The sequence below is a fragment of the Gorilla gorilla genome, chromosome 11 (assembly GCF_029281585.2).
Source record: "Gorilla gorilla gorilla isolate KB3781 chromosome 11, NHGRI_mGorGor1-v2.1_pri, whole genome shotgun sequence".
NCBI lineage: Eukaryota > Metazoa > Chordata > Mammalia > Primates > Hominidae > Gorilla > Gorilla gorilla.
In genome coordinates, this window is record NC_073235.2 from 17,191,598 (window position 1) to 17,217,501 (window position 25,904).

At 38.7% G+C, this 25,904-nt stretch overlaps 1 protein-coding gene across 3 annotated transcripts in view; it reads left to right on the forward strand.

The window, feature by feature from the left end:
- Nucleotides 1-25,904, forward strand: part of DPP10 (dipeptidyl peptidase like 10) — a 1,401,573-nt gene that overhangs the window by 1,274,559 nt on the left and 101,110 nt on the right. For all 3 annotated transcript variants that reach the window (XM_063694707.1, XM_031008786.3, XM_019022737.4), the window contains exons 8-9: nucleotides 5,201-5,321; nucleotides 20,541-20,695. In XM_063694707.1, the coding sequence (XP_063550777.1) occupies nucleotides 5,201-5,321; nucleotides 20,541-20,695 (276 nt within the window). The remainder of the gene's footprint in view (nucleotides 1-5,200; nucleotides 5,322-20,540; nucleotides 20,696-25,904) is intronic.

A 25,904-nucleotide genomic window follows, 5' to 3' on the forward strand; every position in this document is an offset into this window, starting at 1 on the left:
AATGGTATGTATCTTTGTATCAAACATATAGACACGTAGAAAAGACACAGAAAAAATAGAATATTAAAATCTCATGGACCACCCTTATGTATGTGGTCTGTTACTGACCAAAACATTGTAATGCAGTGCATGGCTATACTGTACAAGCAACTATAGTCATCCATTTTTGTAGTGTTTCAGTAAAGGTTTCCAAATGGGAAAACAGATATTACTCTAGTGGTTCAGATAGAAGAGATTTAATACAGATAATTATAATGTTACAAACAATGTCGTAAAGGCTGGAGGGGCCAAAGTGGTGATATGCAGAACCTGTAAACACATGTTGCCATTATCAAGGCAGGACCCTGGAGCTTACACTCCCATCACCACTGCCACTGAGGTACTATTGCTGAAGCTGGTGTGCCAGAGCCACTGCCAGATGCTTCCAGTTTCTGACTGGTAGAGCTCTCGTTTTTTTGCAGAAAGTAACTAGAAGTCAACTAGCAAAGAAGCTGAGAAGACTATTTTCAAAGGAAGTCTTAGAAATGTAAATTTCAGGCTTTCTAACCACCCCCAGTAATAAAAAACCATATAGGAGCAGGAGCGGGGCTGACGACCAACAGACAACCTCCAATGTTTATGTGTCGGTGAGATTACTGATAGTATAAATTTATGTTAGTATTGTCATTGTCTGGTATATAAAGATGGGCTCCCATTGAATTCTTTGTTATTTTTGCTTTTCTTTGGTTTTCTGTCTTGCTTTTGTCACTTGACGATATCTCAGTGAAATTTTTCCAAGTCAACTTTGTTCTTTTCCAAGCACAAATTTATTCTCTTCAAGTCATGAATGTTATTATATGGTGTGGATGAATAGTAATCCATCCAGGCATTCGATTATGATGAGTTTTCATCTTGACTCTTTGACAATTACGAAGAGTTTTCACTTTGACTCTTCTTTTTGGTTGAAATAAACATCACTGCTCATTGCTCTCTACAGGTTGGTGTATTTTGTTGCTGTTGTTGTTTTTTTTTTTTTTTTTTACACAGCTAGGTCCCAGGTTTAGGATTGCTGGTGAGATGGAATATGTTTTGTTTGCAATTGCCATTTTATATTCCCAAATGGGCATAACACATTATAATTTTACAACTAAATTAGAAAAGGACAGTTTTCACTGCATCCCTGCCACCAATAGGCATTATCTGAGGTACTTTCTTAATTACAATTTTATTTCCCAGAAAGCAAGCCATGGTAGAATGAATGCAAATACTATCCCAACTCCAGTGTAACTTTACAGATCTTTCCAAGCCATTATAATGCATGGAGATTTTTGAATGATTCACCATTTTTAAATTTAAAATTGTCATGAAAATTACTCAAATCAGTGAAGGCAGAATAGCGTTTCAGTAATATTTCAGCTAAAACTGGTCTAATGTTTAATTATGTGTCTTTTATTTTGTGTTTTTATTTTCTTTTAAGATGGCTAAAATTTTGTGAGAGTGCTGCTATTGTAAGTTTGTATCTGCCATTGTCACAGGTTGAATCACTCATGGTAAGCTAATTTACACTGTAACTGCATTCCAACTCAAGATCTTCATAGACTTTAATATCAAATTTTCATTTCTTGCCACATGTTCATCACAAGTTGTATGTCAGTGTGGAGAGAATCTGCCTAATGGCTCTTCATCCAGAAATCCAGGCTGCTAGGTGTCCAGCATCTGGTGAATTTGCTGGTAGTTGTGGCAGAAGAGAAGGTGGCAAATTAAAAATTGACTCTTAAAGACTTCTGCCCAGCAGTGATGTATATTGGGTCCAATCATTTGTTAATGAGCAACATTGACTAATACATTGATTCGAATATCCCTTGAAACATTTATGACATGTTTCCTAACTTGACATAATGCAGCACATAGTATTTCAATTGTTCTTCTATTTTTTTTTTTGTGGTGACTTTACCCATTTTGAATTATTTTATGGGTAGAGTAAGACCATTGATTTTGAAAAACTGGAAGTTGACTGGCTCTGCAAATTGAAGAGTTAGCTGGTAAAATAGCTTTCCCTTTTTATTTGTTATGCTGCTTAGGTGTTGTGTTTGTTCTTGCATTGCTATAGAGAAACACCTGAGACTGGGTAATTTATAAAGAAAAGAGGTTTAAGTGATTCAAGGTTCTGCAGGTTGTGCAAGCATGGCATACACATCTGCTCGGCTTCTGGGGAGGCCTCACTGGTGTTTACTCATGGCAGAAGGTAAAGCAGGAGCAGGCATATCACATGGCTAGAGAAGCAGTAAGACAGAGTGGGGTGGTGGGATGCCACACACTTTCGAACAGCCAGATCTCACAGGAACCCACTCATATTGTGAGGATGGCACCCAGCTGTGAGGGATGCATGCCCATGACCTAAACACCTCCCACCAGGCCTCATCTCCAAAACTAGGGATTACATCTCAAAATGAGATTTGGCAGGGACATAGATCTAAACCATATCAGGTGACTCACTGAAGAAAATAATAGTATAAAATATTATGACAGTTTAATCAATAACATTAGGATAAATAGCATTAGTGTGTGTCATATTTTCATTGTGATTAAATCTAAATGCAGCCCTTGATCATTGTCATTGAGGTCCAGTTTAATTTCCTCAGAGTGCTCAGACAGTACCTGGGGATACTTGCAGCTCTCAAATTGTTGCTAGTGGTTAGAGTTTTCAATTATTGTTTGAAACAAATACAACTCAAGGATAAACTTTGATAATTGAAAAGGGATTAGGATGTTAAAAATGCACACTTTCATGAAGACAGCTACTTGTTTTTTCTCCACTGAAGAAAACATCTTATGGACATTCTCTCATATTACAGCTTTCAGTGGCATGGCATTAAAATTCTGATTCCATATTGCTTGTTCTTCTACATTGAAGCAGATGTCAGTTTCATATGGATTCTGAGTATCCAATCTGTCAAATATAAATGTAATTACTGGTCAATAGTTTTGGATAATTTTTACATCTGTTGAAGTCGTTGAGGTTTTATTAATTATTTTGACTTAGATTTTATTCCCTTCAGAAAGCTGAGAATTTAGAACCATATTACTTTGGGTGAGGTCACCTCCACTCCTAATAAGAGCAACATGTGCTGAGTAGCCCAGGTGTGCATGATCTTTGCTGTTATGATTCACAAGTCCCACTAGAAGTTTCAGGTACAGGAAAGGAATTTCCTCCAAGTAAGGAAAATGTTGTGCACCTGCGTTGTATACTGTTTGTGAAAAGCAAGAGGATGTAGTATTGGAAAGGCGTAAAGCTTATGCTTTAGTTGGCTAGAACAAAGTTCATATTTTTTCTCAGTTATCAGGGGTCATGAAAGTCATTAAATCCAACTTCTATCCAGTGTTAGGGAAACTGAGAGGTAATTCTCAAACTTTTGCCTAAGTGTGATCCACATAATTTTAGTAATAAGCTTATTTCCTATTTCATTGTCTCACCTGAGAACTTTCTAACTGAGGTGGAAGCAATAAATATTATTTGTTAATAGCTCTCTCCTCCTCCATGTCCCTTGCCTTCCTACTGTTAATACTACCACTATTGCTGCTACTGTTCTGCTCCTACTCCTAATACATATTTAACTAATATAACATGTACTCTACCAGACAAAACGTTGGGATAATTTACACATCAGCTAAAGCTGTAGAGGCTTCATTTTGACTTAGAGTTTGTTGCCTCCAAAACTCTTAACATTCTGAACCAGGTTATCTTGTGTACAGTCCACCCTGCTTTTAGTAATACCCCAATGTGCTATTTATTCTGCATTCATCATCTCATTTATTCTTCACCACAGATCTGTAAGGTATGTGTGAGCCTTATTCACATTTTATAAAGTAGAGGACTGAGATTTAGAAAGGTTAAGAATGTTATCAAGGTCATTAGGATTTTAAATTTAGGCTGCCTGGCTATAAAGCCCATGCTTTTAAGCACGCTGCAGTACCCTCCTTTCATTGTTTTTATTTATTTTTAAATTCTTACTCTGATATTGAGATTCTCACCTGCGGTATAAAAAAGATCCTGTTGTAGTGGTGGAATTAATAATTAAATACACCCACCTGTAAATGCTTGTTAAATCACCAGAATTAAAATAGAATATCCATGAAATGTTCTAGATGTTAAAATTGCTCTTGTCACTGTGCACACCAAGATTTAAAACCTAGGGCCTCGTAACTATTCAGACAATTGTTTTGGAAGTTCCTGTGTTTTCTCTATTTGCTACTGTGTGTTAATTCTATACCATGCTAGGATACACGGGCCCTATGCCATCTTTCACCTTCTTAGTAGAATGTTTGATCTAAACAGCAATTTGGCTTGCCCTGGACAATGTTGTGCTTCCCCTAACCACAGAAACATGGTTTCTGGAAGGTTATAGTACCACATGGGTCAGCAGTTTCAAGTATTTGGCATTAAAGACATTGTAAAGCGAATTATAAATAATTTTATCCTGAATTATCTATATCATAGGCACATTGTGACATTGTTTAGTGTGCACCGTTGTTCCTGTTGTTGGGGCTATTGTTGATATTATTTTGGCAGACTGTGCTATGTTCAAATTAAAACTCTTTCCGGAACTCTCAGTTACAAAGTTATTATTATTGCCGTAATATTTACAAAAGAGTTGCCAAGACTGGTGCACTGGAAGCTGCGTTCCACTTATCAATTCAAAGGAATTTTATTATCGTTTCTACCATCAGTGAATCTGTGAGCTGAGCTAGATAGAATCAGAGAGATTATCTAGAGATTATTTTAGCGATCACCAAATGCATTTTTGTAAAAGTAAAGACCCCAAATTGAAGCTCTTCAAACAGTCAGTTGGTGTTACTAAAATGGCTTATAGTTACAGTTGTCAGTCTCTTGAGTAAGCAAAATGTTATCTCAAAGCCAAACCAATTTTGTGGTATGGAGAGAGATTATTAAGTAGTTGAAATATTGTTGCTGAAAATATGGATTTAAAAGCATCAATACCAAGTGCCATGGAATTTCCAAATGACAACTTGATATTGATACAATAAAACAGAAAAAGCCATTAATAATTGAAAGCAATAAAAACATATGCCTTGAATAAAAACAACTTGAAGCCCGTAAGTAATACAACATGGCTATTCAGTGATCATTCTGTAATATTAAAGTTTCAAAAGGCATCCTAACGTGTTGGATTTTTTGTTTGTTTCACATTTCCTGATCCAGATTTATATTTTTGAAAATAATATCTACTATCAACCTGATATAAAGAGCAGTTCATTGCGACTGACATCTTCTGGAAAAGAAGAAATAATTTTTAATGGGATTGCTGACTGGTTATATGAAGGTGAGTTGATCAGATTTAGTTTCAAAGGAAACAAATGACATATTTTTATACAAAATCTACCAAAAAAATCTATTCATTCCGGAGCAATACTTACAGTACAGTTTCTTCTCATTTTCTCTCAAAATTGCCCTCATGCTTTCATATCTTTGCATGTGCTTATATTTTGTGTGGTTGAGATTTACATCTACTTACATGATTCCATGTTTGGTGTATATATGTACGTATAGGCTAGATAGATATTATTTGTGAGGACAACTAATGAAAGTAAATGGTTACCTTATGTCACTTTGGAATTAGATGCTGAATTTTTTCTGACTCTCTGGGAAAGAAGAAACAGAAACCTTTATTTCTAAAAAAAAAAAAATGCATGAAAAGCCACCTGATTTTAGTTATTTCCATTAGGGACATTCTGTCACACTTTATAAGCTATTGCAGAGGGAGCAAAATAAAACCCATATAAAGAGTTATTTTCAATATCTATTGAATCAAGTTTTAGTAATAGCTGAGAATATAAAAATAAATCAGGTGATGAAAATTTATCCAGTTTTTATCACGTACCAATTATCAGCTGAGGTCTACATATAGATTGCCTGGGGAAGACTCAAAGTATGAGTTTATTACCTATGTTTCAGATGCTTCAGCTGATTTTGGCAAAATATGTCAAGATTTAAAGCAAGTCTACTTTATTATAAATTATAAAGCTATGAATCCTTCAAAAAGTGAATTGTATTTCATGGGCAATATTTGCAAATGTAATCTCTCTACCTCAGATTTGACATTTTTAATTCTATAAGAAAAGTGAATAATTTAGACCAATTATTCATTCATTCACTCTCTCACTCAAATGATATCATTGAAGGCCTACTGTATTCTGGACAGGTGTCTAGGTGCCAGGATAAAAGACGGAGCAAAAAGTACTGCTCTAATAAACCGTATATTTACGTGAAATATTTTGTTAGGTGGAGCTATTTTATTAAAGAAGAGATGTTGTAACCCTTGAGATTTATATGTATATGTGTACATGTATATTTATATCTATAATAGATTTCTGTGTACGTGCCAGCATCAAATAAGACTTTTAGAGGCTACAATTTATTGTGAAGAGCAGTGAGAGCTTCCCCGAAAATATTAACAATAAGTATGCTGTGAAAGTATATATTAGAAAAAGAAATACACAGGTAAGGAGTCTTCATTGGTTGAGAGTTACACAATCTAAATCTGGCTTTTCTATTTCAAAGAGATAAATTACTGGAGGGTACTGGGATGGCCCCCAGAATTTAATAAACAGGTGGACAACACATTTAAAATCTGGTTAGTTCTGGCAGTCTAGGTAGCAGGAGCTAATTGAAGGGCAGAGACTAAGACGGGCCCTTTTTCTTCAAAATATTATTGGTACTGTGTGACACCCTGACAGATGAAGAAACCATGTTAATGCAGTGTGGTAAGTAGTTGAATCTTAATCAACACAGAATTCTATGGAAGAACAAAGGAATGATACCATTCTAGGGATTTGCAAGCATTTTTTCTGAAGGAGAAACCCTGGCCAACAACAGTAGCTCAAGCCTGTAATCTCAGAGCTGTGGGAGGCCAAGGTGGGAGAATTATTCAAAGCCAGGAGCTCCATACCAGCCTAGGCAACATAGCAAGGTTTTCATTTCTACTAAAAAAATTTTAAAAATTAGCCAGATGTGATGGCATGCACCTGTGTTCCCAGCCGAAGTGAGAGGATTGTTAATGAGAGAGGATTGCTTGAGCTCAGGAGTTGAAGGCTGCAATGAGCTATGATCCAGGCCCCTGAACTCCAGCTTAGGCAACAGAGTGAGATCCTTACCTCTTAAAACGAGGGAGAGAGAGAAAAAGAGAGAGAGAGAGAAGAGAGAGAGAGCATCTGAGTCAAGCCTGAACAGTTAACAAGTGTTACGCACGAGAAGAAATTAGGAAGGAAAAATCTAAGCAGATGGAACAATTTGCAAAAACCCACAAGTGTGTCCCTAGGGAACCAAAGTCTCCTTGATATAATTGGGCCATAAAATTTGAGACAAAGGAAGGTAGCAAGAAGCAAGGGATAGTGACCTCTGTCAATGATTTGGAATTTCAATTATTTTCCTACCATTTAATAGGAAAACTAATAGAACTTTTCAAGTAAGGGAGTGACAAGATTGGATCTTCCATATGAATAAATTGGTTTTGTCAGAGTGGGAACCTGGGGTCTAATAGTGGAAAGAAACGGTGAGCGGCTGTAAGGCTTCTTCTATGTTCTATCAAGAGATAATGAGCAATGGAACTAGGGTTAAAGCAGTAAAAAGGAGGAAAGATTCTAAAATTGATGAGACAATGAAATATATAGGTCTTAGTGGCTAAGCAGATGGGGTGAATGATAAGAAGTCAAGGATGATTCTGTGTCTTCTGGTTTGGGTCACTAGTAAGTAGTGGTGGCAGACATAGTGAGCAAGCATTAACAAGGAGCAGAGGGTTTCAGGGAAGAGAAGACTAGATTAGCAGCAATGCGGGCATTGAACCACGTACTGACGTGCTCCCTTGGTGATAAAAGGTGGTCTGTAACGTCGATGAAGTTTTCAGTCAACTGAGGGTGTACTCAATGTAGACCATGCTTATTATGCTGCTCCATCCCGAATTAAGATGACTTGGGTCTCTGTCCTATTGAAAAGGCTTCATACATTTATAAGGAAATTTTAAGGAGAGAAATTAGAGACCGTTTCCTGACAAATACGGTAATTTTCTTAACTAAAGAATAAAAATCTATGTATTTGGTCTGAGAGTAAACTGTTTGTAGGGGTTGTAGAGAGCAGAACAAACGGGTAATACAAACTTTTGTGATGATGCTGTAGGTCTGACACATTCCAAAGGGGAAAGGAAAAAGTATAGTTTTTGCCATACTTTGGGCTCCTATGTTGCCGTTAACTAGGAAATGCTGTACGTGTATGTGATTTAATCATCACAATGTTTGTGCATCTGATCATTTACTAAGAAACTAAGACGTGCCCAGTGCTGTGGCTCATGCCAGCAATCCTAGCACTTTGAGGGGGCGAGGTGGGCAGATCACTTGAGCCCAGGATTTCAAGACCAGCCTGGGCAATATGGCAAAATCCTGTCTCTACTAAAAATACAAAAAAAGGCTGGGTGTGGTGGCTCATACCTGTAATCCCAGCATTTTGGGAGGCCAAGGCCGGCGGATCATGAGGTCAGGGGATTGAGACCATCCTGGCCAACATGGTGAAACCCCGTCTCTACTAAAAATACAACAATTAGCTGGGCGTGCTGGTGCGTACCTGTAATCCCAGATACTCGGGAGGCTGAGGCAGGAAAATCGCTTGAACCAGGGAGTTGGAGGTTGCAGAGCCAAGATCATGCCACTGCACTCTAGCCTGGTGACAGAGCAAGACTCTGTCTCAAAAAAAAAAAAAAAAAAAAAAATTTAACTGGGTGGGGTGGTGGGGTAGCACATGCCTGTGTTGCCCCCTGCTCTGGAAGCTGAGGTGGGAGGATCACCTAAGCCAGGAAGTTGAGGCTGCAGTGAGCCAAGATCATGCCATTGCACTCCAGCCTGGGCAACAGAAGCGAGACCCTGTCTCAAAAGAAAAAATTTAAAAAAGAAACCAAGACTCAGAGAGGATCAGTGATTTAGACATGGCCTCAGAGCTAATGAGTGGGAGAGCCAATATTTGAATGTGTGTCTTTTGTTCCTAATGCCAGGGCTTAGTCACTAGTCTACTCTACTTGTTATAGGGGGATGTCCTTCACTGTTCCCCAAGACACAACACACGTTTTGGGACCTAAATTGTCAGATTTCAGTGATCTGTTTCCTCAGCCAAAGACTCATCCTACTGTCCATGGACTTACTCTAATCCTCACTGCATTTCCAGGAGGAACCCTACCCATGACTTCAATGTTAAGGTTTGGCAGAGGGATGTAAGCTATTCAGATATTTTTGATTTTCCCTCACTATTTTGACTGCTACCCCCAACCTCTGCTTCAAGAGTCCTACATGCACCTTACCCTCCCACTATCACCTTGCTTGTGGAATGTGCCAGGAGCTCCCAAGCTCCAGACCTTTTTTTTCCCCTTTAATGCACTCACTGAAACAATGATATTGCCTAGGGAATGCGTGTAATTTCAACATTATGTGTGTGATACTCTGGTGTGGAGATTTCCTTTTTATTACTTTACAGGAGTCAATTACAATCTAAATTAGCATGTATGGGAGACACAGAAAGTAACATGTAACATTTCAACTTTTTTAAAATTGAAATTTGCCTTTTGTAAATGTCATAGAAAAAAAAGATGAGAGAAAGAGTGACATAAAAGACAATAAAATGTTTTTACAGTAAGCTTTAAGGGCATGTCTTAATCTTTTAAGACCAGGCCAATCTGTAAGAGTGGCTGCTGCCCCCAACTGTCACTAAATAGAGTCTTTAAAAGTGTCAGTTTTAAGAATCTTTGTCTCTATTTTTAGTATTGTTTAGTTCCTAAAGAAAGTAAAGCAATATAAAATATAATGCATTTTAAACAGTGAAATCAGAAAAATAAGAAAATGCTCAAAACGGAAGATTATTTAAAATATAATTCACACAAAACACGTACAATGTTATTCACTTAAATTGCTGTATTTAACCTAGCAATGTAATTAAATACGATATCAGATCAAAGTTTTACTTTAAAAACTTTTAAAATGTTACTAAAAAGAAAGTTTACAGTTACGCACTTCACAGCTTTGAAAATTTCCATAAAGCATTTAATCTATTAAATAGGAAAAAAATGACTCACTTTCAAATATTTAAGCATATAGAATAATGGAACTAATATGCTTAAGTGATTTACAGATATATTTTAGAACCTTGTATATTTAAGGGATTATTCCTTAAAGTTTAATCCAACAGCTGTGGAGCAAATATATCTGCCAGGCATTATCTAAGAGCAATACGATGAGAAATACGGGTTTCCATGTCTTGGGTATTTCCAACTTAGTGTAGTGATAAACAATAAACAACTATTGTATTGGGAACCATTTAGAGCATAGTAAATATAAATATAAATAGGATTTATTTCACATACTAAATAGAATTATAAGTAGAACTAAGTTTGATAAGATGGAGGAATCTCAGGTGCTTCATAGAAGACATGGGCCTTGTGTTGGTATTCAAGAATGACAAGAATGAAAAAGTGCGGAAAAATTCACGAGATAAGCAATATTCTTATCAGCAGATTCTGATTGTTACACTTTTTTTGTTGAAATAAAACAGGGCAAAATGCCTATTTTCACCTTCATGTTTGTTTCACATGAATGTTTCACATTAATGTCTTTTGGCGACATGAAATTGCATTCATTTCATCATTGATTCAACAAATATTTATTGAGCACTTACTCAGTGTCATCTATGGGGCTTCAGCATGGGAGTCACAGGAAGGCAGGGTTGTCAGTAGTGCTCAGTCTCCAGAAGTCAAACAAGGGAAGGATTCCAAAGCTTTTGTTGGATTTGCTCATAGATCATTGATGGCCTTGACAGGAGTGAAATCAGTTAATTGGTGGGGCCAAATCCAAGACTGCAGTGGATGGACATGTAAATGGGGAGTGAGAAAGTTATGAATAGAGACTATTCTTTCAAGGAATTTGACAGTGAAATGCAGAAAATTTTAAAAAAAAATCAACCACAGGCCTGCAGAGCTGCAAGTAGCATCCTCAGGAAATCCTACTGGTCTGAACTGACAAACTAAAAATGGAAAAAATCAGCTTGCTTTTTACAGTAACACATTAATCTAAACACAATGGTTGTATCTCAGTATTGTGGAAGTGCTTTGTGTTGTGGCTATGTTTTTAAGTGTCTGTGATATAAAACCACGTGTGCTGAAAACTCCATCTGCTCTGCAGTGAGATTTTCTAAATCAGAGTAATAAAAACGATGAAGAGCCAGACCTACACTAAATTGGAATGAAATGCCATTTGTAAAAATAAATTCTTTGTAAATAATATAATATAATTAACATTGGAAGTTTCAATCCATGAGTAAATGTGCCCATTAGTTGCAGTTAAAGAAGCTTGTGCCTTACCCAGGGTGACTGTTAAGCAAATGCATATTAAGGATTATTTTATTTACCTCCTTCCCATTCCAGGTAGCTTTATCTTTCCATCTGAAGAAAGTCACAAGGCTCTTTATATGATTATTTTGGTACATTAGCATTTTTATGGGGAAGAACATTAATCATATGTCACTCTAAAATAAATGAGAGTAGGCGATGCCTCATTTCTCTTGAAAAGCGTACTCAAATTTGTGTCAGGCTTATTCTTGGGAAGTACTGGACACACATACTTCAGCACTTATGACAGAACCTGTTTCTTAGAAATCTAGAGTATTGATTTTAGCCAACAGGGTATCTTTGTATCTTCAAATCTCATAGAACTTAGAGTTTACGGTGGGGCCAGGCATGGTAGCTGACGCCTGTAATTCCAGCACTGGGAGGCCGAGGTGGGCGGATCAACTGAAGTCTGGAGTTCGAGACCAGCCTTGCCAACGTGGTAAAACCCCGTCTCTAATAAAATTACAAAAATTAGCTGGGCCTGGTGGTGAGCACCTGTACTCCCAGCTACTTGAGAGGCTGAGGCAGGAAAATCACTTGAACGCTGGAGCAGAGGTTGCAGTGAGCCGATATCATGCCACTGCACTCCAGCATGGGCAACACAGTGAGACTCTGTCTTAAAAAAAAAAAAAAAAAAAAAGAACTTAGAGTTTACACTCAATTGGCCCTTAGCATGCATATATATACACACATATGTATATGTATATTTTTTTCTCAATGTGTCATGTGTATAACTCATGTCTCCTTAACCAAATTGTAAGTTAGTTGCATAAATCAGTGTCAATATCACAACTGAAGAAAGGTGGCACATTCAAAAGGGAGTAATTCAAGGGGTTTAAGCTATGAAGGGGCCCCTTATCATGAACAAGGTAAATGCCACAAACCGTGGCTTGTAATGGTTTAGCCATTAACAGCCAAAGGGGGAAGGGGGCACAGCAGTCACCTGAAACTAGGAGAGAATGCTGTACAATTTTTACAGAAATAGAAGCAGTGGCTTTTGGTTGGGCGAAGCCAAACTCACATAACTTGGATGCATGGGAGATGAGAAAATAAATTCCATGCACTCACTTCCTCCCTTCATTTGATTTGCCAGGGTTTCATAGTGGTCATACCCAAGAAAAAGTCAAAGAACATAAGAATATTCTTATTATTCAAATTAAAAGCTAGTGTCCCAGGAAAAGAAATACATAAAATCTCATCTGCTATTGTTTCATTGCAGGATGGTATTAGTCCTGTTATATATCTGAAATCTGTAAGCATAGCCACCACTTGTATTTTTCATAGAAGGTTGTGGAGAAATGCCCCCATTAATAATAATAATAATAATAATAAAAGCCTATTATGTGATCTTAGTTGGTAATTACAGTTGCCTTCTTCAAATGTTCATTTCTTTTACTTTTACTTTCTGTCAGGATGCTAGAGAGTTTATTTAACAGGTGGGTCAGGCCAAAATTTCATTCCTGCCAAATGTTACTCCTTTCCATCCTTTTCTATTTTTTTTTTCTTTGACAGAGTCTTGCTCTGTTGCCCAAGCTGGAGTGCAGTGGCACGATCCCGGCTCACTGCAACCTCCAGCTCCCAGGTTCAAGAGATTCTCCTGCCTCAGCCACCTAAGTAACTGGCATTACAGGTGCCCACCACGCCCAGCTAATTTTTGTGTTTTTTCTTATTTTTTAGTAGAGATGCGGTTTCGCTATGTTGCCCAGGCTGGTCTCTAACTCCTGACTTCAGGTGATCCGCCCACCTCGGCCTCCCAAAGTGTTGTCATTACAGGTGTGAGCCACTGCACTTGGCCCCATCCTTTTGATAATTATGTTGTTACAATTTCAGTTTTCCATCGACCAGTACTATTGGGCAAAAATGTATCTGTGACTCTCCTGAGTTCCAAATGTATTTCTCCTTGCCCTCCTTTGCATAGCAAATGTATTTTTATTTCTGGCAGATGAGGACCATCATCAGACCCAGCTTAGTAACTGTGTTTTGTCTTTTTTTGGGGGGGTTGCATAATGAGCCCACAATGGTGGGGAGAAAATTTCAGTTTCCAATTCAGAGGAATAGAATTATGACTATATTCCTGGTGGATACCCTCGTCCTTTAGGCAATGGACTTCTAAATTCACCAACTTCAATATTATGGGAATAAGAAGCAAATTGTGTTCGGTGGGTTATTGGTGTGATAATAAAAGATAACACTACTACTTCTACCCCTTAGTGCCTAGATCTGTACCTCATGGCTATACAGGTGGGGCACACTGCATGTTAAAGGACGACATCCCGGCTTCAAGGTTATTGCTAAACAAATAGTGCCAAAACTGAGGTAGAGCAGACTATTTTACTCCTCTATCAATCCAAGTACATATAGCTAGTGGGGAACATGATAATATTAGTAAATACCACCACTGAGCCCATGGTGCTTTTTTGCCACAAAATATTTCCTTTTTTGAAATAAGGTAATGTGGATTATTATGGTAATGGATAAATGTTTCTGTAAAGAGTAGTGCTGAACAGATCCGTTGGCAGCAAAAGCAGATCCACGCCCAGAATATGTGTGTATCTCTGTGATGACAAAATGCTACACTGTGTTGATGGAAAGGTTTTCATATAATTCATGTGCCTTCCTCATTACATTATCTCAAAAAAGGAAATATTTTGTGGCAAAAAATTCACGTGCCATCAGCTCTTCCCCTGAGAAGTGATCCTATGTCAAAGGCTCAGCGATGGCCACTACCATTGGCAGGTAATGGTAGGAACCAGAGGCTGACGGACATGTACTTGGCAGTCATCTTGTCCTAAATTTTTCCCCTTTCTAGTAAGTCGATTCACTTGTTTTTCCTAAACCTCCTTGTCACTAGTTTTCTAATTTTACTTTTGCCACATCCCTGATAGGTGGATCCTTATTAGTTACTGCGCTTGAGTCAGGATGTTTCCATGCCTGAAACTAAGTCTCCTACCACGAACAGTGGACAATGAAGTATTCTGTTCAAAATCTTACCAACTGGGAAGATTTCTGTTTCTTATTGTCTTTCAGTGCCACTCCTGAGTCAGATTCTAGTATGGAGCCTACCCAGTTCCAGCTCATTGTTGTACATCCTGGAGACCTGCCGTAAACCAGGCCCGCGTTTATTTCTCCCTTGCCAACTTGTGTTAGAAAACATGCTTTGTGGCACAGATGTGAGATGAGGAGAGGGGATGAAGCAGAGAAGGCAATACGATGGGCAATCACTTTGTTTTGTGGCTCAATTTCACTTTTGTTTTATAGTGGAATGGTGTGTGTGTGTTCAGTTCTATGGTCAGTGGATCAGATAGCAATCAGTTCATGATGGGCAGTTTGGGTTGCATACTCACTTGGTATCCCATGGTGAGGCTAAATGTTTCTCCTGGAGCCCTGGAAAGAGCTGCTCTTGAAATAGATAATATTTTTCAGTACAAGCGACAATGATCTTTTTTCAAATCTTGTAATGCCTGTCCTATGATTGTCATATGGAGAGTCCCAAAGGCTCCACACAGCATCTCTATTTGCCATGGGCACTGACATTGCCATTGGATCTGCTGGAGTCACAAGGTTCAGGACATAGAGGAGGTTGCAACATGGCCTAGATCAGTTGCAAGGCCCCCTGGTACACTGATTCTACTCAGAACTAGCAGTTTTACAGCTTGCCTGGGATATAGAACAGAGAACATATGTCAATGTGGCTTGTGTTGTTTTCAAAGTCCAAAGAATTCAATTCCTCTTTACTTTTACATAAGTACAATTGTAACAAATTTTCTCTGACTTTAGAAGAGATATCCCGGTGTATCCCAAACTACTAGATTTCTAGAAACATCCCCGGTGTTGCACACTTTTAAATTTTAAAGACCCTCTCCCTCTCCCTCTCCCTCTCCGTCTCCCTCTCCGTCTCCCTCTCCCTCTCCCTCCATGGTCTCCCTCTGATGCCAAGCCGAAGCTGTACTGTACTGCTGCCATCTCGGCTCACTGCAACCTCCCTGCCTGATTCTCCTGCCTCAGCCTGCCGAGTGCCTGCGATTGCAGGCGCGCGCCGCCACGCCTGACTGGTTTTCGTATTTTTTTGGTGGAGACGGGGTTTCGCGGTGTCCGCCGGGCTGGTCTCCAGCTCCTAACCGCGAGTGATCTGCCAGCCTCGGCCTCCCGAGGTGCCCGGATTGCAGACGGAGTCTCGTTAACTCAGTGCTCAATGGCGCCCAGGCTGGAGTGCAGTGGCGTGATCTCGGCCCGCTACAACCACCTCCCAGCTGCCTGCCTTGGCCTCCCAAAGTGCCGAGATTGCAGCCTCTGCCTGGCCGCCACCCCGTCTGGGAAGTGAGGAGCATCTCCGCCTGGCCACCCATCGTCTGGGATGTGAGGAGCCCCTCTGCCTGGCTGCCCAGTCTGGAAAGTGAGGAGCGTCTCTGCCCGGCCGCCATCCCATCTAGGAAGTGAGGAGCGCCTCTTCCCGGCCGCCATCCCATCTGGGAAGTGAGGAGCGTCTCTGCCCGGCTGCCCATCGTCTGAGATGTGGGGAGCACCTCTGCCCTGCCGCCCCGTCCGGGATGTGAGGAGCGTCTCTGCCCCGCCGCCCCGTCTGAGAAGTGAGGAGCCCCTCTGCCCAGCAGACACCCCCGTCTGGGAAGTGAGGAGCGTCTCCGCCCGGCAGCCACCTTGTCCGGGAGGGAGGTGGGGGGGTCAGCCCCCCGCCCGGCCAGCCGCCCTGTCCAGGAGGTGAGGAGCCCCTCTGCCCGGCCAGCCGCCCCGTCCGGGAGGGAGGTGGGGGGGGTCAGCCCCCCGCCCGGCCAGCCGCCCCGTCCGGGAGGTGAGGGGCGCCTCTGCCCGGCCGCCCCTACTGGGAAGTGAGGAGCCCCTCTGCCCCGCCACCACCCCGTCTGGGAGGTGTAACCAACAGCTCATTGAGAACGGGCCATGAAGACAATGGCGGTTTTGTGGAATAGAAAGGGGGGAAAGGTGGGGAAAAGATTGAGAAATCGGATGGTTGCCGTGTCTGTGTAGAAAGAGGTAGACATGGGAGACTTTTCATTTTGTTCTGTACTAAGAAAAATTCTTCTGCCTTGGGATCCTGTTGATCTGTGACCTTACCCCCAACCCTGTGCTCTCTGAAACATGTGCTGTATCCACTCAGGGTTGAATGGATTAAGGGCGGTGCAAGATGTGCTTTGTTAAACAGATGCTTGAAGGCAGCATGCTCCTTAAGAGTCATCACCACTCCCTAATCTCAAGTACCCAGGGACACAAACACTGCGGAAGGCCGCAGGGTCCTCTGTCTAGGAAAACCAGAGAACTTTGTTCACTTGTTTATCTGCTGACCTTCCCTCCACTATTGTCCTAAGACCCTGTCAAATCCCCCTCTGCGAGAAACACCCAAGAATGATCAATAAAAAAAAAAAAAAAAAAAAAAGACAGTGTCTCTTTCTGTCGTCCAGGCTGAAGTGCAGCGGCGCGATCTTGGCTCACTGCAACCTCCGCTTCCCCAGCTCTAGCGATTCTCCTGCCTCAGCCGCTGGAGTAGCTGGGACTACTAGGCGCGGGCAACCACACTCAGAGAATTTTTGTATGTTTTGTAGAGATGAAGTTTCGTCATGTTGTTGAAGCTAGCGGGAGCTAAAATGGTACAATCTTTCACTTCAGGAAGCTAACTTGGTAATATGTATCAAAAGCCTTATTTAATGCACATATCCTTTGGTATAGCAATTTTATTTCTGCAGGTTGATTTTTTAAAATTAATTCAATATACATATCTATTAGAACGGCCAAAGTCCAGAACATGACAACACCAAATGCTGGTGAGGATGTGGAGCAACAGGAACTCTGGTTCATTGCTGGTGGGAATGCAAAAGGGCACAGCCACTTTGGAAGATATTTTGACAGCTTCTTACAAAACTAAACATACATCTTACTGTATAATCCAACATTTGAACTCTCTGGTGTTTACCAAAAGGAGTTGAAAACTTATGTCCATACAAAGACGTGCACATGGATGTTTATAGCATCTTTTATAATTGCCAAAACTTGAAAGCAACCGAGTTGGCCTTCATTAGAGGAATGAATAAACTGTAGTACACCCAGTAAATGAAATATTCATTGCTAAAAAGAAAAAAGCTATCAAGCCATGAAAAGACGTGCAGGAACCTTAAATCCATATTGCTAAGTGAAAGAAGCCAATTGAAAAGGTTACATATTATATGATTCCAAACTGTATCACATTCTGGAAAAGGCAAAACTATGGAGAGAGTAAAAGGATCAGTAGTTGCCAGAGGTTGGGGCGAGGGAAGGATGAATAGATGGAGCACAGAGGATTTTCAGGGCAGTGAAAATACTATATGATACTATAATGAATGTATGTCCTTATACACATGTCCAAACCCATAGAATGTACACCACCAAGAGTGAACCCTAATGTAAGGTATAGACTTTGGATGATAGTGGTGTGTCAATGTAGGTTTATCTGTTGTAATGCATGTACCACTCTGGTGGGGGATATTGTAATTGGGAGCCTGAACATGTATGAGGGCAGAGGCCATAAGGGAAATCTCTGTACCTTCCTTTCAATTTGGCTGTGTGCCTAACACTGCTCTAAAAAAAAAAATACAATCTTAAATATAATAAAATTGGATCACATCACACACCATAAAAAAGAAAGACATTAATTGAATTTGTATGAAGATTAAGGTACAAGGATGTTCATTTTAGACTTTTATTGGAGCAAAAAATATTGTAAACAACTTAGATGTACCATAAGAGCAGACTGTTTAATTATGGAAGATTTGTACAATAGAATATTCCTTGCCTCCCACATCTAAGTCATCAGAGCAAGTTCTCCATTACCTCCAGAATATATTCTGATTCTGTTCAATACTCTCCATCTCAATGGCCACCATTCGAGAAGAATGCCTCACCCTCCTTCATCTAGATACTAAACATCTTCCTAACTGGTCATCCTGCTCCAGCTTCTACTCCTTTGATCTATTCTTCACATAGCAGTCAGAGCTGTCTACTTTGCTGCCTGGCTAGCTAGCTAACCATTTGTTTAAAGTATTAAAAGCACCCATAAACCTACCACATTTGGCCCCTACCCGTACCATGCCCTAACTCCTCCCATGCCAGGCAGCCAACAACCTGAATCCCAACTCCCTTGCTTTCCTTTTTATATAGTGTTATTGTATTTATAAGCATTCCTAAATATGCATATTTAAATGTTTTTAATTTAATAAAAAATATCATGTGGCACACACACACAAAAAAATAAAAAAATAAAAAAAAATAAATTTTAAAGAAATTCGTCTCCCTTTCTCTACCTCTGTGCAGAGGAGGTCTAGTTCCCTAGGATAGCAGTTGCCTCTGTCAGCAAGATTTGTCAGAATTTTGATGTTCAATATCTTCAGCCATAAAGTTAACCACATACAGCAGCATTCAACCATAATGTGTTATTTATAAGATTGGCCAAGAAATCATAACTATACTGTATGCTTTTGTCCAAACATTCTTATCCTGTGTGTTGGGGTCCCAATCCATCTTTATGAATATCTTTGTCTTACCTTACAAGAGCAAATGGAGTTGAGCCTCTAATATGTATTGCAGCCCTGTACCCGTTCCTATGTTCTCTTGGACTGTGGCCATAGTTTCCCTGCAACTACAGAAGAGATGGACTCTTCCAAAGATACCATCGTGATCTTTTGTTTTGCATGGGCAGTCCTGATTTCACAATCATGGTTTCAAGCTCTCTTTTTTCCTGTGTACTATCTCTGGGGTGTCAGAAGAACTATGGCAACTTGTTTCCTAATCTTTACAATCATCATTGTTGTAGCAAGTAAGTGCTACAACACTTACTTGCTATAACTAGAGATGCTGTGTGGAGCCTTTGCCACTCTCCATATGACAATCATAGGACAGGCATTACAAGATTTGAAAAAAGACCATTGTCACTTGTATTGAAAAATATTACCTATTTCAATGAGCATTTGTTCTCCCAATGCCTTTTCCCTCTACCTGTATTTTATTCCATGTCACCACCACTGATGATTGATTACTCACAATTCCATCTCTTGCTATGGATTGTCTATGCTCCAATTCCCACCTGAGAAGGTGATAAATTCCATTTGTACATATAGATAAAGAGATGACAAATGTAGTCTCAAAATCTAATTTTGAGGGTCTCTTCTGAGTCTGCTGCTAGTATTAACTTCTGTATCTGTCAGAGTCCCAAATGTTGGCACATTCAACAAGATGCTTTGAAGATAATTTATTTACAAAGTGAACATTTTATTATCTTTTTATTTACAAGGAGAACGTTTGCTAAGGTTAAGGGGTAGGAAAATCACAAAGGAAAGTGATGTAAACTAAGCTAGTAGCAGCCAAGTTGTTAGCACTCCTATGACCATGAAGATGAGCCATTACTAGACACATAAGGAGAAATTTGTGTAGAGGTGGCTGCAGTGACAGAAGTAGTGACATCATTTAAAGTTCACAGCCAGCCTGAGGTAACATTGTAGGGTAGAGCCAAGAGAATAAATAAGCTGACTTTACTCTCCTCTTTCTAATCTCCTGCCAAAGGGAAGCCAGAGGACATGGGGGCCATTTTGATGTCGTTCATATAGGTTAGCTTTCTGGACCAGAAAGTGGGAATCAAAAAAGTGGATAGTGGATCTTGAATTAAATGAAAGATACCCAGTATACTTCTTATTCCATTTTCTTAGAGCTTAAAATAGTTTGATGAATCTAGTGGGCCCTCAGTTTGGTTGATGATGGTAGAATGCAAATATGATTACATGCAAATGTGAATGAATCATGACATGAATATGGTTTTAGGCCACATCTCACTCTTCAGTCACCGTTCTCATTCTGATTACTCCAGTAGTGCTTTCATCTGTTCTGTCTACATTGCTGAAAATCCATGAAATCCTGACTTAGTTGCTTCATTGTTTCCTTCCTCTACAGCTGCTTGCTCTTCCTGGAATTAAAAGGGTGACTCAGAATTAGAGAATTTTCAGAGAAGTTAATAAAATTCTATACACAGTCTAGAAAATGTAGGTGTACAATGGAGATTTCAAGGACAGATGTTTGTGGGTCACTGAGCCCACATCTCTACAGTTGCTCTCAAATAACACTCATTTATTCTAGAGGAACTCCTGCATTCTCACATCGCCCACTGGTGGTCACCAGATGGAGAAAGACTTGCCTTCCTGATGATAAATGACTCTTTGGTACCCACCATGGTTATCCCTCGGTTTACTGGAGCGTTGTATCCCAAAGGAAAGCAGTATCCGTATCCTAAGGTAAGTAACGTGGAAGTACTACTTTGTTCCTTCTCTCTCTGTACTAGTGACTTGAAGGATGGTATTCTTGGTTCTTGAACAACTTGTCTTTGGAGGAAAACAGAAGTTTTCCTTACTTGTCAGACTCATCACTTTCGATCTCCCAGTAGTCTATACACAGTGCTTGGGTAGAGAGAGGTAGAGATGATTTGAAAGTGTGTGAACTTTCACCTTTGTTGCATTTCTTTCTTTTTGATGCTCACTTTTATTTTTTCACACCTTACAGTTGAAAGGGGAGAGAGAAGCAATTGGGGGTGTACTGAGGCCAGGGCAATGTTTTGTCCGAGGCCTATTCCACAACAGGTGTTACAAAGGAGGGGAAAGTGCCATGGTCAAATACACTGGAAGTTCTTAAAAAAAAATCTAGCTTCTTTCAGATGATTTCTTAGATCACTTAATGTGCTATATGTTAATGTATATTATAAATCTTCTATAAAAAATAGACTATGCGTAAAGAATCTCCAGTCTGAAATAGATTAAGCATAAAGAATCTCAGTAAAGAAAGGACCAAGTATAAAAAAAATCACCCATAAAGAATAGACTAAGCATAAAGCATTTATTAGTATTAGTATCAATATCAGCATTACCTTGGCAGAGCATACTCTAGAACACACTATATAAAATGCTGGTATGGAGTCATAGCCATGGTTAGGTAAGACAGATGGAATTTTTCATCAGGTGAAGAAATATGGCAATATGTTCCAGACAGCAAAACTATTTTCAAGTGTTGGGCAAGGCCTCTATAAGAGGGTTGCAAAAACATCTGGATTGTACTGTTTTTTCCTCTGTATGCCATCTGTAATTGCTTGAGATCTCTTTTAAACATGTATTTTTTCCCAATGTTTATATAACAAAGAAGAAGGCTCATGTGTAAGGCCCCCAGTATATTAATCATGTAAAGAAGTCTTATAGGAAACTTGTAAAATTTCTCTTCTCATTTTAGCTCCTAATTAAGTAAGAGAGGATGTTGATCTCATTTAGAAGCCATTTTTAAGCCACTTCTTTAGTGAGTTGTACTTTGTTTTTTTCAAGCACAATAGGTTTTCTGCCATTTAATTCATGCACTACATTAGTTAGACAAACTACTGGGTAGGTTCCCATCACCCTCATTACTCTAGCCCTGTCAGGGTGGGGGTGAGGTCATTTATACTTTCCTTCTGTTCCCACCAGCCACCATATTCATTTTATCCAAAGGCAAAAAAAGGAGGCTTGAATATTGAGGATCAGAAATAAAATGAGCATATTCCTCAGTGAGATTTCTCATCCATCTTCCTTCCACAGGTTGTAGTATTAAATGCAAGATTATAAAGAATATGATTCCATGATTTTAAAATGTGATTTATAGGGTCTTCTCTGGACATAGATTAGAAAGCAGATATATTCAGTGCTTTTTAGGAGAACATAATGATTTAACTTCACAAAAAAAATAACACTAAGAGATTTTTATTGTACTCAAAGAAAAGAATTTCTGCTTTCTCCAATCTCCAATTATAGATTTATATAGATTTAGCTTTTTTTTTTTTTTTTTTTGGCATGACAGTTTGGACCTATATAGCATACCAGCACTATTTTTTCCCCCAGAGAAAACCTGAAAAGTTGCCCCAAATATATTAATTCTCACATTGTTTGATTTATGATAATAAATGTTCACCTGACAATTGAAATGTGAAATGGAGAACTAGTGACATACTGTGAAAGGCACATTCAACTGTTCAGTGCACTGCACAAAGGAATAAAATAATATCCAGCTCCTCAGTGCACTGCACAAAGGGAATACAATCACATCTGACTGTTCAATGCACTGCACAAAGAAAATTCAGTCAGTTCTGTGGAAGGGACAACTGTTTGTAACTGATTTCCCAAAAGAAATGGGATTTTTTTTTTTTATTCACATAGTAAAACCATATGCATTAGCTGCATGCTCAAATTGCCTTCTTAGTTCTAGACTCATGGTGCTTGAACTTGGCCATGACTAGGCCTCATAATTTTGACTAGATTGAGACAAACAAACGAACCAATGGAAGTATTTGAGGAAATTAAATTATGTCAGCAATAATTCAGAAGATATTGGATATGAACCTAGATACTTTATCATTTGATAATGTCTTCTAATAAATTAATATTGCTTAATAGTAAAGATACGCATAACATAATAATCTTTGTTTATTAATTGTAGAAATCACAGGTGCTAATGATAAACTTTATATTTTCAGGGAGACTTTCCACTTGTTTGTTTTTTTCTCATTTGATCTTTATCACAATTGTCTCAATTTTACAAATGAGCAAATAGATTCTAAAAGGCTTAGTGCTTTTATACAAATCACAGTTATTTTAAGAACAGAGAAAAAACTCAAATCTATTGACTTCATCCCTCTCTATAAAACTACCACAGGTCAACAATTTGTATTTCCAAAAACACAGCTGGAATCCAAACATCTCCTTGTCAACACATATATATGGAGCTCTGTTTGCTCCATTTACTCCTAATGACTTAGCTACATATGGGTGCCATTCTTGGCCTCACACCTGTCATTTTATATATATGCAAATAATATATATAACTATATACGATAACTACCATTAATATTTATTAGAAGTAAAAAACATATGCCTCAATTAGGCAAAGCCAAAAGAAAGAATTTCCAGTCCTCAGGTGATTTTTAGTAGGAAGACCTGCTCACCTACCCAGGTACTTAAGACAATAGGACTCTAAGAAAAATAATCTGTTTTGATCCTTGTTCTTAAAACAAATTTCAGTATCATTTTGGGTATGTTACGTCAATTTTCAGATTTTTTGTTATCTACTCTGGTTTCAAAAAACGTTTTGTTAGTTTTTGCTGTAACAAATGTGTTGTTTCAATTCACTCTTATGTGATAAACTATCAAAAAGTGCCACTTTGGAAACTGAAACAACACATAGAGTTTATACTAAATTGTGCTTTAAATTAAACTAGATGAAAATGAGTATAGCAGATACCTAATGTGGTCAGATTTACTAACGAAATGCAGTAAACAAATATATTTGTATTTTACTTAATTCAGCATGATTCAGAACTCATAAAATACCCTATCATTAGCAATTCAGCACAAAAGAGATGCATGGTTCTATCCCAGTAACCTCAGGTTAATCTTTGTAATTAAAACATTATCTTGTTTAATGACAATCTAGTTGCCAGTAAAATAAGGTTAATTGTTATTGAGGCTTGTGTTTCAGAATAATAGAGGGGAGAAATTTGTGGATTTGCAGTCTTCATGGCAAATGTAACTGTAAAAAGCAAATAGATGAAAACCCTCCAATCTGCAAACTCTTGAAATTATTATTCAAATATTAAAATTTACAAATGAACTTGTGATGTGTGCTTAATTTCAAAACTCCATGGAAAGATACAAATCTGCGATTAGAGAATGCTGGACTGTTGAATTTTGGAGGCAGCCTAACGCTTAGTTGAGATGTTCACGTTTTGTCTGAAAACTGGCCACATGTGTGCACAATTTTTACTTTGTAATAAGCTTATAGCGCTGCTGACATAAAGAAAACTGCCTTAAAGATGATAACTGATATGTCTTTAAGAAAGTATGCCATAAAACTGTGCATCATTGGTAAGAATTCACAGAAAGATCTAGTTTAATTTAATTTCCCATTTGCTTTAAGCAGTGTATCGAATGATAAAAAAATAGAAGCACAGCTTTTCACTAACTAGAAGATTTAATGTCTTAACAATAATTATCGTTTTAATTCACTACCATGTACTATTTTAGGTACTTTACATAAATCTTTTTATTAGTTTATGAGATATTCTTATCTACAGACAGGAAACCTTCAACTCAAAATTTCTGATTTGTGACATATTCTCAAAGAAGTGATTGTCTCATTTTTGACAAAATAAGACAAATAAAATGATACTTGAGAATCTTTAGCATGTGCTCGTAGCCATGCCAGGTAAATAACAGAGTGAACATTTGGACTCAGTTTCATGGACTTACACATTAAGCTAAGCCTGTTCTCGAAATTTCATGGACTTACACATTAAGCTAAGCCTGTTCTCGAAATGTGGTCCTTTCACCAGCATCACAGGGTATCACTTCATGCTGGAGGTGGACTGCCTTCAGCAGTCAGTAGCTTAACAAGCCCCTCAGGACCTCTGAATGATTGCGATGCTGTCTAACTTTTGACCACCACTGAGCTGTTACATAGATAGATACATAAATAGATAAGGATACAGATAAAGGTCAATGTTTTATTAAAATTTGCACACTCATTATCTGGGAATTTTGTAAAAACAGATTTGTAGGCCCACACTGAGAGATTCTAATTCCAAGTCTGAATATAGGTTTCAGGTGGGGTCCATGAATGCGTTGCTGAGGTTCCAGGAGATGCTGATTGATGCTACGGTCCAAGAACAACACTTTGAATGGCACTGCTAATACTGTGTCAGGCTGTAAAGTTCAACATACGAGACCCAGCTAGAGAAATGGTAGGCTGGTAGGCTAAAAATGGAATAGATTAAGGCCATTATTTTCAGGGAGAAACATGACAACTAAATTAAAACAAGAATGATGTGAAAGAGAGCTCATAAGAGTCACAGAAGGCTAAACTGCCCAAAAAATGTTCCCAGGCACTGTTGGGCTTGGGAGCAATGAAAAGATTTGCAAATTCTGATACCAGAACCTTTGGCGTGCGGCAGGCTCATAGCTTATCTTCCAGGAAGCCCTTTACTCTATGAACCAATTTCATAATCTCTCTTAACAGTTACCTCATTTCCATAGTGGAAACCTTTCCTCACTTCTTTCTTTGGCTCAAAACTTCTAACCTGTGAATGATGAACTTCCACAGATGTGCTAGTCTCTTTTGATATCCAACAAAACATTTATTGAGGAACTCTTGCTGGCTACTGTTGGCATATATTATGTTGATTCTGGTCCTGATTTAACTGTGGGTTTTGTCAATGCCAATTCCTTAAACATGGATCTTTGTCATTTTTAAATCAGTTTTATTCCCTTTAGGTTTTCTATTGGATTTTTTAATTCAACTCACATTTAATTTCCTTTTTCTTTTCTATATATCTCATGTGGACTTCTTTAAGCATCAGCCACATCATAAGGATAATGGCATATTGTTTAGAAACATATTAAGCACTACCTTATTGGTACTTACTGGCATATTAAGTTT